The sequence below is a fragment of the Mustela lutreola genome, chromosome 13 (genome assembly GCF_030435805.1).
Source record: "Mustela lutreola isolate mMusLut2 chromosome 13, mMusLut2.pri, whole genome shotgun sequence".
Taxonomy (NCBI): domain Eukaryota; kingdom Metazoa; phylum Chordata; class Mammalia; order Carnivora; family Mustelidae; genus Mustela; species Mustela lutreola.
In genome coordinates this window covers 63,273,415-63,288,058 of record NC_081302.1, presented here as the reverse complement: position 1 = coordinate 63,288,058, position 14,644 = coordinate 63,273,415, and the positions used below count along the sequence as shown (strand labels likewise).

The 14,644-nt window shown below is 45.6% G+C and overlaps 1 protein-coding gene across 6 annotated transcripts; it reads right to left on the bottom strand.

Annotated features, from left to right (window-relative positions):
* Positions 1-6,950: 6,950 nt before the first annotated feature.
* On the bottom strand, positions 6,951-13,693 carry CCDC70 (coiled-coil domain containing 70). Of its 6 annotated transcripts, none has more exons than XM_059144507.1 (3): positions 13,474-13,590; positions 10,509-10,581; positions 6,951-7,846 (listed from the first exon to the last, which is right to left on the bottom strand). In XM_059144507.1, the coding sequence occupies exon 3, from the start codon at positions 7,815-7,817 to the stop codon at positions 7,098-7,100; it is 720 nt and encodes a 239-aa protein (XP_059000490.1). In that variant the 5' UTR covers positions 7,818-7,846; positions 10,509-10,581; positions 13,474-13,590; the 3' UTR covers positions 6,951-7,097. The 6 variants fall into 6 exon arrangements, with proteins under 6 accessions (XP_059000490.1, XP_059000491.1, XP_059000489.1 ...); XM_059144508.1 differs by lacking the exon at positions 13,474-13,590 and adding an exon at positions 13,330-13,452; XM_059144506.1 differs by lacking the exons at positions 10,509-10,581; positions 13,474-13,590 and adding an exon at positions 13,657-13,693.
* Between the last annotated feature and the right edge of the window lie 951 nt (positions 13,694-14,644).

Sequence of the window (14,644 nt, the reverse complement as noted above, 5' to 3'; positions counted from 1 at the left end):
TCTTTTTTGAGCTTCAGAGAGTTTTTAGCATTTTATTTACCCTCGTTTCAGGGACTCAGTATCTTCTCTTATTTTGTTAAAGATATTAATGATGATTTATCTTTCCCTTCATATTCTCTATTTCCTCCAAGTTACAGTTATGTGCTAATTTTAGCCTAGGTCATATTAGAGGCTTTCCTAAAGCACCCGCTGATCCTTGGGCATCTGTTCATATTTAAAGAAGGGCCAATACAGTGCTGACTGGGAGCTCTGTGTGCACAGGTCAGCCCCAGCGCCACACTTTAAGGCCTGCTTTTCTGGAATGGTCAACTTTCCCTGAGAAAGCTCTTCCAGTCTTGTGCCAAGAAGGTACAAGCTTGGCTGCCAGCATTCTGGGAGCAGAATTCTTCTTCAGGAGAAGAAAAGATGTGTGTGTGTGTGTGTGTGTGTGTGTGTGTGTGTGTGTGTGTTATTAACTTACTGCTGCATTAACAGATTATTCTAAGACCTCTTGACTTAAAAAAACTATCTCACAAAATTCTGTGGAATTCAAAGACAGTTTAGGTGAGTGGTTCTGGCTCAGGTCTCTCGTGAAAGTCAGTGAGATATGGGTCTATAGTCTTCTACCTGGGTCTGGAGGTTCTGCTTCCAAAGTGGTTCACTCACATTCCTAGCAAGAGATGCTAGTTGTTGGCATCTTTCCCCCATGTGTCCTCATGACCTGGCAGCTGCCCTCCCCTGTATTGAGTGATTGAAGGGAGAGTAAGGTAGAAGCCATAGTCTCAGAAGTCATCCTTTGTCATTGTTCACACACCCTACTGTGTATAAATCTGTTCTATTCCATGTGGGAAGGGACTACCTCAGGGCATGCATAAGGGAAGAATCTTTGGCGCCATCTTGGACATTGGCTACCACTAGGGTGGGGTGGGGGGTCTCAACGGGGCGTCTCAATACTTTTTATGTACATTTTTACTTTTTAGCCAATTTTAGCAAGGAATCATCATCTTTACCTACACTCAATGTCTCCAGCACAAGGACTTGGAGTTTGGTCCTTTCCAAATAATTAATTTCCAGTCCTCTATAAAATGGAGAAGCAGCAGCCTCCTGGATGCACTGACTGGGGGAGAAGATCTAGGAGTTTGCTTCTTCTTTTTCTTTTTTTAAAAAGAGTTATTCATTTATTTTAGAGAGAGAGTGAGAGCGCTCGTGCATAGGGAGGAGAGGCAGAGGGGGAAGAAAAAAGAGTTTCAAGCAGACTCTGTACTGAGGCCAACCCCGGGCTGGGGGGTCCATCTCAAGACTTCAAGACTCTGAGATTAGGACCTGAGCTGGACACTTAACCAACTATGCTACCCAGCCACCCCTAGGAGTTTGCTTCTTAAAAAGACTTTCATCCAGTCTTCCTGTCCTTAGCTCCCCCTTTACCTATGCTTCAGGAAGTACCTGGTCTGCTAATGGGGAAGGAGGGGGCTCTGTGGTATTAATTGGGTTGGTTCTTGGCTTTTCCCACTGCCAGTTTAAAATTCAGCTCTGCTTCTTCTAAGTCAGCTCTACTCATCCATCTGCTTTTCTGCTTTCAAAATTTGGTTATCCCTCTTTCTCTTCTTCTCTTTGTTCGCATGGATTTATATCTTTCCAATAATCTCTTTACCATTCTTGATTGGGATTTAGGGAAGGGGTTAGAAGTAGTAGCTGGTGTATGATTTTTTTTTTTGTAATCTTTAACTGCCAATGACTCCTCTTTTCATCCTTGTTTCTTCTGGGTTTTGTCTTTTGGAACATTTTTCTTATTATTTTCTCTTCTACCTCTCATAAAGCTCCTGAAATGAATCTTAAGAACATATTTTGAAAGCCAAAACTGAATAAAGATTCTTCCTGTATTATACATTTTTATCTTTTCTAGGGAATGGATGACTCTGGTTAAATAGGAAGAAAGTCACACACAAAAAATAAAGTATTATACACTCCAAAATATTATCCAACCACAGAAGCATCCTCCTCCTAGTCAGAGGTCATCAGTAAAAAAGTATCAGGTAAAAGAAGGTAACTGAAGCCATCAAATCATCTTCTTGACCCAAGCATGTTGAGTGTTCTCACACTGAGCCCGCCACACTCCCTCACCAAATCTTATTGCTGAGGCTCCACTAGGACATACAGGGTGCAGTCCTATGTAAAGAAGTAATTTGTAAACTGAGGATTGCCAGGGGCAGGAGGGTAGGGAGAGGGTGATGGGTTTATGGACATTGGGGAGGATATGTGCTATGGTGAGTGCTGTGAAGTATGTAAGCCTGGCGATTCACAGACCTGTACCCCTGGGGCAAATAATACATTATATGTTAATAAACATAATTAATAAAAAATAAATTTAAAAAAGAAGTAATTTGTATTGATTGGTCATGAAAATTCACAACCTCTTAGCTAAGCATGTCCTAGTTGAGAAACTTGTGGTTCTCAATGGAGCAGAACTACCTTTCATGGAATGTGTAGAAATGGCAGGGTAATTTTTGCTTGTCATCAAAGACTGGCTAGCGACACAGGCATTTGTGAGGCCAGAGATGCTAAATCATCAAAGTTTTAGAAAATACTTCACAATGAAGAATTTTCCAATCCCAAATGCCAAAGACCCTCTCATTAAGAAACACTGCAGAGGAAGATACCCTCAGTGGAGCTTGAAATTATAATTACAATAAGAAATCCAGAAAGTACTAGAGCTTGATAAGTTAAGTGATTAACTTGGTTCTATAGAACCAAACATATACAGAAGTGAACAAAAAAGTTTCCAATATCCATTTACGTAACTCTTAAACTTTTACCCACCTTGAAAGTGCCAAAGGGTCAAGAGGAGGAAATGTGGGGAGAAACAGGGAAGATTTCTTTATAAAGAAGCTGTGTTATTAGTCCTTTCCCTTGCAACACGTGCCGACAAGGATTTCTTCAGTTAGTGAGGGCACTGCTTCTGCAGCTGAGGAAACAGAGGCTCGACCTGGTCCCTCAAGCTCTTAGCCATGAGTGATAGAACTGGAAATAGAATCAGGATATTTGAGTTCTATCCCCGTGCTTTTTTTTTTTTTTTTTAACCTATACACAAGTGTTTCCTAGAATTTAGTTTGCATAAAAATCATCTGGAAAACACGTTTTAAAATACAGGTTTTAAGGTCTGGCCCCCAGAAACTGAGATTCAGTCTAGGGTGGTGCCCAGGAATCATAGTTTTGGCAATCAATCCCAGGTGAGTCTGATGTGTGTGGTTCACAGCCTTTACAACTCCCACTAACAGATCACATTTCCCTAAGGAATTTAGGGAAAATGCTGTCCTTCTGAAGTCCCTGGGTGACTTAGCAAACGAAGCCACCCACTCATGATTTCCGCTCAGGTTGCGATCTCAGCTCAGGTCATAGGTTGGAACTCCTTGTTGAGGTCCATGCTCACTGGGGAGTCTGCATAAGATTCTTTCTCTCACTCTGTCCCTCCCCTGCTAAATAAATAAATAAATAAATAAATAAATAAATAAATAAATAAATAAATAAATATTTTATTGGGCGCCTGGATGGCTCAGTCAGTTAAGCCTCTGCCTTTGTCTCAGGACATGATCTCAGATCCTGGAATCGAGCCCCACATGGGGCTCCCTGCTTGGTGGGGAGCTTACTTCTCCCTCTTTCTCTGCTGTGCTCCCTGCTTGTGTTTTCTCACACTCTCTCTCAAATAAATAAATAAATAAATAAAATCTTTTAAAATATAAAATAGATAAATCTTTTTAAAATATGCTATCCTTCCCCTTCGGGCAGGTTCAGGTAGGAGCATCAGGCGGACTCAGGTTTTGGAGGGAGTGAATTCCATGACAAGGTAATAGTTATGGTAATGGATGCTGTTTCTGGCACTCTTGGATCTTTCAGTGTCTGCATTATGATTCTGGAATAAAGATGATTTTAAATCTGGGCCTGGCAGAGGAGCAGGACCCCGAAAGGGCACAGATGACATGCTTCCTGCCACAAGATCAAAGAAAGGGAGCCAAGCTCCTCCTTAGATGTCTGCCTGTGACTCCAGCCACAGAACAGCCAGGCAATCCCTCAGGAGCTCAGTGATGCTGTCACCGATGCCGCCTCCAAGAGGAAACCGGCTTCGGCAGCCGCTCTGTGAACAAGTCTACGTATGTTTGTGATAACACTAGTAATCATAACACAGAGGCTAGAAGCTGCTTTCACGGACATGCTGCATCCTTTCTTTTATCTGTGAACCCCTATGAGGGTCTAATGACTCTCCGTTAGAAGCTTATGCCGCTTACCTAACCCTATATTTTCTTTTGTCTAAATTTTGGTTTGGTTTCCTATCTCTAGAGAACCTGTTCTCTGTTTAAAATGTTGAAGTGGGATGTACTCTTGGGGTCCTCTCAAAGAGGCAGCCCCACGCACCCTCCTCCTTCCTGTTATTTATCAAATTTTACAAATAATTACGTTGTGATTTGATGATTGCCTTCACTCCAGACTGCAAGCTTCAGATGGGTGGGAATCAGCATGTTCCCAGGTAGAGCCCAGTATGCACAAGGCACAGTGGTGGTTGGATGAGTGAGTGGGGGGAGAAGTCGCTGACCAGTGCATGACTTATGAAACAAAGGGGTGCTGGTGGTACAACTTGTTGTTGGGTGGAAAATGAGGAGAAAGTTTGAGATCACCCAAGTTGAACAGGCTTGGAGAACTTGCTCTATGCATCAGATGAAGGGGTCCTGCCATCTTGTGTATCCCAGACTATACTCTTCATCTACCCCCACCCCCAAAAAGCTCCCCATCCTGCTCTTCCTTGGCCTCTTCTCAGTGACCGGCATAGCCACCTCCCCTTGGGTCCCCATCAGGAGCCTACGAATCATCCTTGATGCTGGCCTCTCCCATGTTGACGAAATCCAACTCATCCCCAGCTGTGGGACTCTGTTGGCCTCCCAGTAGCCCCCTTAGCTCTCGGTTCCCTACCTTCGCTAATTCCTACTGGCCTGTTAGGCTTCACCCAGTCATCACCTCCCCCTTTCTAGATTCCTCCACTCACCACCTCCCAGCACTGCCCGACTCAGTTAAAAGACATCAAAGGAGCACTCCTTGGATCTGTCTCTCACTGTTCTCATCACCTTGGTAGGCACTGGCCTCTTTACCTGCCTGTCTCCCCACCTAGACCTAAGAGAACAGAGCCCAGAAGGGTGGAGGAAAGATGGAATCATAGAGGGAAACACCTGTCCTCTCTGGGCCGCTCCTCCAGTCCTTCAGCTGGCAGTTGTCTCCAAATGGTTTCTATGGGATGCTGTTAAAGCAGGCAGGGGGTAGTGGGGGCTTTCCATCCCTGCACCTCAGTTCCTCCTCCACCAGATTTATGTTTCTTTGGTCCTAAGATAAACAATTCTCCTTGCTGTTGTTTGGAAAAGAATCACTGGGCATCCCTGACTCCATGGCTCTTGCTGCATTGGGGTTCCCGCCCTCCTGCACATCCACTAGAAAGGTCTTCTTGAGTTGGGCTGTCCCAACTGTCCCCCTGAAAACTGATTCTCCACACCACCATCTTGTTCCCACAGCTTGCTGAAGTCTGCCCAGGGGTCCATCGGGGGCTGAGGAGGCAAGGCAGGGTGTGAGAGAAAGGAGGAAGCTGCTCCTACAGCCCTGGCCCTGACTCCTGACAGTCAGAAGTCTTGCCCGAAACCTGAACATTCCCACAGTGATACAGAGCCACAGAGGCCTGGCTGCTCCTGGAATGAACCCATTCTTCTCCTATTCGGAGAGTTTGCTCAGCACACTTAGGACCACCCTGTCCTCGCCTCTCCCAGTCTCTCCACTGCCACCCCACACCACAGTGTAATTCCACAGTGCTATAAGGCTCACCAAGCCCTCATGCCATTATTGGCATCTAAAGCCACTCTAAAGCCACATTCCAGGACCTAGGGCTGTCATTAGAAAAGGAACGGGGCCAAGAGGCAGACCCTTCCATTTGCTACATGACTGCTCTTATGTAGTCACTTTGCTTTCTGAGGTGTCTCTTTCCACATCTGTGCAATGGGTTGATGTACTTTTCCTGTCAACCCACAGAGTTATGGTGATGGCTACATGAGTTGGTGTGTAAGTGCTTGTCAGGTACGAAGGGAGGCACAAAGGCAAGGTAAATAGATGTGTTAATAACAATGAGGGTCAGGCCTCAGAAAGGGGAGAGTGGATGTTTCTTACTGGACATCTCTTACTGTCCACGCTCCAGTCCTTTCTGTACCAATGCCCATATAGACCATCTAGACCCAGAAAAGAAGTTGGGTGTTTAAGTTGCTGACCACATTAGTGTACATTCATTTAATTTTTATGGGCCCAGGGCATTTTAATTTTAAAAGAATGGAGAAAGAGAAACTTAAATTGATAATTCAGTGACACCTGTGTGAACAGGAACACACGGTGGCAGGGAGACTGTCCTACACGGTCCAGGTGACTTCATCATCCAGGAAGAGCGGTGCTTTAGAGCCTCAGCCTTATGCCACGCCCCTTTCTCCCGCCACAGCGAAGGGGGCTGTTGAGAAGTTTGGGGCAACAGTAAGAGCAATAGGACCATTAGGGGATCCCCCCCCCCCGCTTGTATTCTAAATGGGTCACAGGGGAGCAAGAAGCGCAGGTGAGTTGTTTGAGAGCCCTGTGGCCTTCTCTGAAAAGCCGTGAGGGCACTCCAGGTCTCTGAGACTGTTCAGAGTGGAAAAGAAATGATTGTCCCACTGCGTGACAGTAGTGTGGGTGGCTCAGCTGCTCCCTGTCCCTGTCTGTCTCTAGCTGGAGTTGTCTGAGCCCCTCTTCTCCCCCATTCTGACTTTCAGAGAGAGCCACAGGGTCTCTGCTCACGGACACTCACACATGCGGGGCTCAGGGGGAAGCGTGCAGAACCGAGCTGTGTGCAGACAGCCGTACAGCCTGGCGGGGGGGAATATGGCCTCGGAGAAAAAAATGAAGCTGGCCCTATTGAAGAAGTTGTTTTTCCAAACCTCTCCCCAGGACTTTATTAGATCTTTTGAAGCAAGGAGACCAACAAGCACATCTTTTCCCCCACACATGGGGTCATCCTGGACTTGAATCCCAATCCAGCAGAGCCTGGACCCTGTGGCCCTTGTTTCTGGGGCTCAAGCTCTGCCTCGGGAGAAGGCTGGTGGTTGTGGCCCTCCATCGGCGTTATAGTGCCCGTCTTCAGGTATCTGCTCCTCGGCAATATGGCCACCACCTTCTACCCAGAATGCTTTCTCCTCCTCCCAGAGGGCATTCTCTTCCTCCCAGAGGGACTTTTTATCCTCCCACAGGGCCTTCTCCTCCTCAAGAAGAGCTCTTTCCTCTACCCACAGGGCTTTCTCTTCCTCCCACAGGGCCTTGTCCTCCTGAAGAAGGTTCCGGTCTCTTTCCCATAAGACATTGTCCTCTTTCCAAAAGGCCTTATCCTCCTTCCAAAAGGTACGGTACTTTTTCCAAAAGGTTTCCTCTTCTTCTCGGAAAGATCTTTCTATTTCCCAGAATTTTTTTTCCTCTTTCCAGAAGGTTTTCTCTTCTTCCCAGAAAGGTCGCTCCTCTTCCCAAAAACCTAAGATCTGACCCCGGAAAGCACGGATCTTGCCTCGGAAATTCCACATCTCTTCCCTGAAGTCTTCTATTTTCTCACGAAAAATGTTCATCTCTTCCCGAAAAGCCTTTTCCTCCTGCAGTTTATAGATTAGTTTCTTCCGGCGAATGTTGGGTGAGGAGCCCACCATTGACCGGAAACAAGCAAGCCCCATCCATTTGCTCACCTTGAAGGGAAACATCTTCTTAGTGAGCCAGAATGGTGCGGTGGCCATGATGGAGGACAGGGCCATTGGCCAGGTCCAGGTCAGCTGGTCAAACCCTGTGGGGGTACCACAAAAACATGTTCATGAGTATCACATGCCAGAGAACAAGCCCCTGTATTACCTGTTTCTCTCTTTGTCCCATCAGCTGTGTTTGTGAGAGCCAAGATTTGGTAGACAAACAGGCTGTGGGGTCATGCCTTTGGGCTGAAGAGGCGGTTAGTATATTCAAGCTCAAGGCTGCTAAAATCAGAGCGTCTCAGCCAACAAGGACAGGGGTTCTCAACAAGGGCACCAGAACACACGAGTATGTTGTGCTCATTTAAGGGGTGTGTCACGGGATTTTTTGCTTTTAAATAATAAAGTACTGCAACCCCCAGATGACTTACTTTTGTTAAACCAACCAGAATTCATTTATTTTTTTTAAAGATTTTATTTGTCAGAGAGAGAGAGAGAGAAAGAGCACAAGCAGGCAGACTGACAGGCAGAGACAGAGAGAGAAGTAGGCTCCCCAGTGACCAAGGAGCCTGATGCGGTACTTGATCCCAGGATCCCGGGATCATGACCTGGGCTGAAGGCAGTGGCTTAACCGACTGAGCCATCCAGGTGTCCACCAGAATTCATTTAAAGTTGTGTCATTCTTACTTGGGGATTGCTTATAACCTTCTCATGGTCACGCTCATGACAGGGCGCCACATATGTGAATATCCTGTCACCAGTCACCTGGAAAACAGAGCGTGAGACCCACTGACCTAGAGGGGACCGTTTTAGTAGAAAAGTCTTTTTGGGGACCAGAGGCTTAAAACAATAAGTTGAGAGACAATGCCACATGTTGGCAAGAATATGGAAAAGAGGAGCTCTCTCAACAGGGAGTAACATTGCACTCTAGGGAAGACGTGTTATGACCCAGCAGCTCCACTTCCAGATATGTACCTGGAGGAAACTTATGAATCGTGACCAGGATACACATATAATAATGTCTGAGAAGCTTTGTTCAGGGAAGCTCAACACTGCAAACAATCCAATGACCATTACAATAGAACGGATTTTAAAAATGGTAATCTGTTCACACACTGGAGAGCATAGCTATGTGCAACAATGCGGGTGAATCTTATAAACATAAATGTTGAAAGAATCAGGATCAAAGGATTTCAAAAAATTAAGTTCCCAAAGAGGCAAAACTAAACTCTGTTGTTTATGGACATATACATAGGTGATAACACAAAAAGGCACAGCAAGGAAGTGAGTCCCATAATTCGAGATAGTGGTTACTTGTAGGGGTGAGGGTGAGATGGGAGGTGTGATACTAAGGGTGGTGACTAGATGAGGATGTGAGGGGGGCTGGGGGGGCTTCTGAGGGGCTTGCAGTCTTCTGTTTGACTTGGGTGATGGTCACGTGTGTGTTCATTAGAAAAATGTGCTACGCTCTATGTTTATACTCTATGTACTCCAGTTAGTGTATTGTATTTCACGATAAAATATAAGCTAGGGGAAAAGGAAGGAAGGAAGGGAAAGAAAGAAGAAAGAAAAGAAAGGAAAAGATAAGAACAGAACAGGGAGAGGGAGAGGAAAACATTGCCATATATCTGAGGGATCAGGTATTAGAACTTTCAGAACTCCCCACCGACATTCCAGTAACTGCAAAGGTGGGTCAAGGGATGACAGAAAAGGTTAGACATTGGAGAATGGGTAGAAGCAGGGAAGACAAGGAGGGCGTGCCCCTGGTGAGGCCATTGATTTCCATTTTGAGCTTTCTGGAAGCAGCTGCCAGGGTTGGCCTCACTCCATGGGCCTGGCTGAGCACCACGCAATGGAGAATTTCTGGTCTTTCTCCTTTTTCCATTTTCTGACTTGGGAGGAGAGAGTGGAAGGAGTAGGAAGGACCCAGCTGGGGTGTGTGTGTGTGTGCATGTTTAAGAGAGATGGTGGCTCCACTGTGGGCAGCTGGTGGCACCGCCATATCCACCCAGCTACACAAGCAGAAACCTGGAGCTCACCCCGACTCCTTCCTCTTCCTCACCAGACTTTGAATCCATCACCAACCCTCCCGGTTAACATTTCTTGAAACCGCAGCCCCTGCTTCATCTCCTTGACCACCACTGGTTCAGGCCAGGACACCTCCTACCATCTCCTGTTGTTCTGGGTTTGATCTTACCCTTCCATCTGCCCCAGGGGTGTTTCTAAAACACATCACATCACACCTGCTCACAAAGCTCTGAAGACCCCAGCCCAATCCAACACCCTGATAAGATGCCCACTGTCTCCAAAGCTAAGTTTCAGTAATAATAGACTATATCCGGTTCTCTGGACAAGACCCGCAGTTTCTTGTTCTTGCCTCCAGACCAAGGAACCTGCGGCATCCCCCATATTCTCCCATTGTGGGCTTGGATTCTTGTCTGCACCGTCCCCTCTGAAAGCTACTTGGACCCTTCAGGGAGTCTGGGTGGCAGCTGGTTACACATCTGTCTGACTCTTGGTTTCAGCTCAGGTCGTGATCTCAGGGTCGTGAGATCCAGCCCCGCATCAGGCTCTGTGCTCAGCAGGGAGTTTGCTTGAGATTCTCCCTCTCCCTCTACTCCTCCCCACCGTGCTCTCCCTCTCTCCCTCTCAGATAAATAAATAAATCTTAAAAACAAAAAAAAAAAAACAAAAAACTACCTCCAGCCGAAGTCAATCACCACCTCTTCCATCGTACTGTGTCGACCCAGTCCCCTGACTTACTTGTCACATTTGGTTGAAATCAGGTGTGGGTGTGCCTTGTTGCCATCCCTGTAACCCAGTATCTCATATGAAGCTGTGGATGTAAGGAGGTAATTGATAAAAATGTTGGTTGACTTGAACTGAATTTCATTGAATTTTGGAATTTTGATTTTCTATGTTGTATTTTGGTTATTTGTCTTATTTATGTTACTGTTGGTATCTTGAGGTGGGAAAATGTGCCTCCTTCTTCAAGTGCCTACATTTACCGCTTTCCTTTACGAGAACACAAAGCAGGCCCTCAACAAGTGTTTGTTGAACTGGTTTAGGAAACTCTGTGGGCAAAGCCTCTGGGTCAGCTGGAGTCCAGGACCGCAGGCAACGGCAATCAGCTTTCTAACTACAATGTCAGGAACAACAGCGACTACACGCACATTCCTTCAGCCCTTTGATGCTGGGCACTTTACCAGCATTATCTGTTTAATCCTGTTAACCATACTGTGAGATGGGCACCTTGATTAACCTCATTACATAACTCAAACTTGAGTAAGTTAAAAACCCATTCAAACAATTAAGTAGGTGAGTCAAGATTCTGTTAGTAAGTGCCAGGAGTGCATTACGTGGTCAAACAATACTGTTTGTAAACACCATCGGGCTCATATTTTCAGTAGGAAGACTGTGTGTGTGTGTGTGTGTGTAAGAGTGACAGCATTTGTATCAAGCCCTTGACTTACTGATAACAACTTAATGATAACATTTAGCAACCTGGTCACTAATTTTAAATGAACCTCTTTTCTCCTCACACAATCCTACTGCTGGAGGAAACTATGCCGACTCCCACCCTAAAAAGCAAATCAAAGAAGATGGAATGTTACCACTGAAGAAAATAACTATATTTTTTCAATAAACAATGAAACAACAGTCACAAAAGTCTACTTTCATAAGTGGAACCTGTCTGTTCCCAATTCACAACAAAACAAAATCAACCAACCAACCAACAATAAAATCATTTTGGGGCAGGCTTCTGGCTTTCTTCTGAAATGTTTCCTGGACCTATCCCAACACCAAAAGTAACCACCTTCCAAAATTACACTAAAGCTTTATTTCTTACTCCTTGGGTAATGTTCGCACTAACTAGAGCCCTCACGGAATCAGATTAATAGATTCCCTTCTCCTTTTGGTCAGAGATACCAACAGTTGCCTAAGTCCACAATTCTCTTGTCCAGTTTCTTCCAAGCTCTTCTTCTCTGGCTCTTTCCATGCCTGCACGCATTTGCTGCTCTAACACTGGTTGTTGCTCTTGGCGGGCTTTCCTCTCAGGGCTGTGCTCCATGAACAGTGTGGGCATTCATGAGGAGAGAGCCCCTCAAAGCTGGGTGGAGAAGTCAGTTCCGGGGGGCTGGCTCAGTCCATGCAGTCACTCGAGAAAAAAATCTACAAATCACAGGTCTGTGAGCACTAAGTGTTCATTCTACCTGCTTTCCCCCCCAAGTCTGACTGCCTGCTTGGCAACAGCAGGAGAAATCTGCTTATGGCACTTGCTGACAAGAAATAAATGTATTATAAGTCAAGTATTCAAGGACTGCCCCTTGTTGCCAGAGGATCTGGGTTCCTACATGTGGTGAAACAGAGGCCCATGGGCTGAAGCTTCTTCAGCTTCCAGCACCCTGTCTTGGCATTCACATCCGGGTTAACGCTCTCCTCTGGGCTCCTGGCCAAAGCCGGGCCCTCCCCACCCCCATCTCCCCACAATCCAGTAGGAACATTATTTCCTCAGCATTAATCCCTTATAGGCCTTCCCCTGTCTCTCTCTCTCTCTCTCTCTCTCTTTCTGCTCATTCTGGCCTCTGGGCACACAAACACACTTCAAACGACTACCCAACTGCCCAACCATAGAATCCACTAACTCCCTGTGCTCATTTGCTAGCCCTCTCCTTCTCGAAGAATCTTCTCAAAGAGCAGCTGCCTATCACTATCCACCCCTTCTGAATTGCATGTATGCCTCATCCGCCGGCAATCTGTCTTTTGCCTCCTTCTGCCACTGAAACTAAATTTGTCAAAATCATGAGTGACTTGCTAGTTGCTTAGTTCTTTGTCCTCACTGACCTCTGGGTAGCATTTGACATTAGTCCTTTTTGAAGCTCCTTCCCCGTGGCTCCTATAACACGAGGCCATCCTGCTCTGGTCCCACCTCCTAGACTGCTCTTTCCCCATCTCTTCGTGGCCTCCTTTTCCCAATGGAATATGCTTTACCCTCAGAAGGCAGTCCCCACACCTCATGGAGCTCTTACAGAGGATGAATTGGGTATGTCAAGTACCTAGCCCAGTACCTGGCCCATAGTAAGGGCTCAATAAATAACCATTTTTTGCTGTATCTCTCAGCCACCTTCCCTGATGCCTAGGCTCTAGCCTCAAACATGCCAAGGTTTCCTCAGTTCCCCGCCATGCTGTTCTCTCTCCTTAGATAGCCTTTGCCTAACCCCACTTCCCTTCACCCAGCTAACTCTTCAGGACTCGGTCACCTCCTCTAACAGCCTCTCCAGACACCCCTGTCTCCACCAAGTTAAGACTGAGCAGATGCCTCTCTTGTCCCACTAGGAACACTCCGTCTCGCATCTCTGTGTCTGGTATCCAGTAAAACGACAGGTACATAATACGTGTTAAGTAAATGGCAACTGAACGAAGGGGAGTCTCTGGGTTAGAATGTTAGGGAAAATTCATTTGCAAGTTTTTCTCATGATGACTTAAATTATCTTTGAAGAAGAGTTAAATTAAGCGTGATATCAAATACATAGAAGTGTGTGTAGATATAAAGCAAAAGATAAAACTGTAAAGGTGTACCTACAGAGATATAAAAACATGAATCAAAGAAACACGCCTCATCTTCAGTATAGTACTTCAGGACAAGAACGTAGTTTTAAGGAAAACATTATGTATAACTCTATGCTTCACACCACTACTATTCAATCTAAAGCCAACCGTTACTTACTACTTAGCTGTTTCCCAAGTGGGCAAGTACCGTAGCCCTCAGAGGGCAGGCAACCATTGTTACATCACAGACCCCCTAATGCTGTTTGCAGTGACCCCTCTGCCCCTCTTAGTCCTGACTCACAGGGTAGGGAGGGCCAGGATGGGTAGGAGACTTTAAGGACTAGAGAGAAAAAAAACTTGCCCATCTTCCATCTTTGACTTCACCAATAAGGTGGCTGTTGATGACTCACAAATGATTGTTACCTCACATTCTACCTGGATGGTGTCCAGAAGCAGGCTTCTGGAAAACCACGTTGCAGTTGTGGGTTTGTAGGTGATGAATCCTTTCTCTTGCTGCTCTCGAGATGCTGTCTTTGGCTTTTGACAGTTTGACTGTGATGCGCCGGCTCATGTATCTCTTTGAGTTTATACCACCTGTGATTTGTTGAGCTTCTTGGAGATGCAGATTTGGTGCAGTTTTTCCTCAAACTTGAGAAGTTCTTGGCCATGATCTCTTCAAATATTCTTTCTTCCGCTTTATTCTTCTTTTAGGATTCCTTTTATATGCAAGTTAGTAGCTTGAGGGTATCCTACAGTTCTCTGGGGCTCTGTCCATTTTCTTCATTCTTTTTTCCAAATTTCTATTGCTTACACGGGATAATCTCAATTGATCTGTCTGTGCTCATGTAGGGAGTCTACAATTCTGCCTTAGCCTTCAGTTCCTTGCTGTGCAAGACCTCAAGGTCAGCTAGAGGTGAAGGATTATGAGGCATGTATACAATCACATATGTGTGACCTTGATTCCCATAAATAATATGTTAGAATTTTTCGATGTCTCCATGTTATTCCCGTTTTTCCTTTTAGGTTATTTCTCAGCTTCTTCTTAGCTCCAACTGGTAACACTGCCTCAGGAAACTGAGATATTAAAAATCTGCCACTATATTTTTTTTTGGCAAATGCCCCGAGGTAAAGGCTATTTGTACAAAATTAGCATTGACTTAGGTCAAACACAGACAAGTCCTGTGGATGGAGCTTTTCAATGAACTGCCAGACAGGTCAAATAGTAATGATTCTTTGGAGAAGGGGATTTTGGGGACTCCAAACCCAACTTGTTCCCTTTCGTGGCCATTCTAGAGGTCCCAATCATTGGCTTTAATCATCATTCTTTTCTAATGTATATTCTGAAGACT

Coding starts and splice junctions, on each gene's coding strand:
- CCDC70 (XM_059144504.1), bottom strand. CDS start 13,660: ATGGGCAAGTTTTTTTTCTCTCTAGTCCTTAAAGTCTCCTACCCATCC. Junction 7,847..13,596: donor ATCCTGGCCCTCCCTACCCT/GTGAGTCAGGAC, acceptor GTACCCCCACAG/GGTTTGACCAGCTGACCTGG.